Genomic DNA, 571 nt, shown 5'->3' with positions numbered 1-571 from the left:
CCTGGCGGAGCGCCATTCATAATCTTTGATCCAAAAGCTCTATCAATGAGATTAAAATATCTGAGACACAATCTGCCATCTCTTCCTCGATACGTGTTTCCAGGTGTTGCAGAAAGTGCGAAATAGAAAGGTCTTGCAAAATAGTCGGGGGATACTGCGTGGGTCATCCTCAATTCTGCAACAGAAGGGGTTTTTATCCCACGAAAGGTGGCTGTTCTGGGGATTGCTGCTACTGTTGCCGCCCGAGTGAGTATCTTTTTACGTCGTGTAGACTGGTCAGATTATTGGAAACGTTATTAATGCTTTTCATGGCTATTAATACCTTTCATGATTATTAATGTTTTTCATGGTTATTAATGCTTTTCATGGCTATTAATACTTTTCATGGTTATCACACGATAGGGAGATTTGAATACACTGTGGATATAGAATGAGGAAATTTAAATAAACTGTAATGATAACAGTGGTAAAAAAAACTAATTATTTTTTTATTTTATTTTATACAGTTCCAGGTTATACAGGAGGCATAGACAAAACAACTTAAATGGATCACCGGAATGAATGAATAGTA

At 37.0% G+C, this 571-nt stretch overlaps 1 protein-coding gene across 1 annotated transcript in view; it reads left to right on the top strand.

Annotated features, from left to right (window-relative positions):
* Nucleotides 1-571, top strand: part of LOC119586745 — a 4834-nt gene extending 4263 nt beyond the window's left edge. Inside the window, exons 5-6 of the mRNA XM_037935473.1 lie at nt 104-246; nt 507-571. Of these exons, the coding sequence (XP_037791401.1) occupies nt 104-246; nt 507-544 (181 nt within the window). The 3' untranslated portion in view covers nt 545-571. The remainder of the gene's footprint in view (nt 1-103; nt 247-506) is intronic.

This window comes from Penaeus monodon, chromosome 21 (genome assembly GCF_015228065.2).
Source record: "Penaeus monodon isolate SGIC_2016 chromosome 21, NSTDA_Pmon_1, whole genome shotgun sequence".
Lineage (NCBI taxonomy): Eukaryota > Metazoa > Arthropoda > Malacostraca > Decapoda > Penaeidae > Penaeus > Penaeus monodon.
This window is presented reverse-complemented; position numbering and strand designations above follow the sequence as displayed.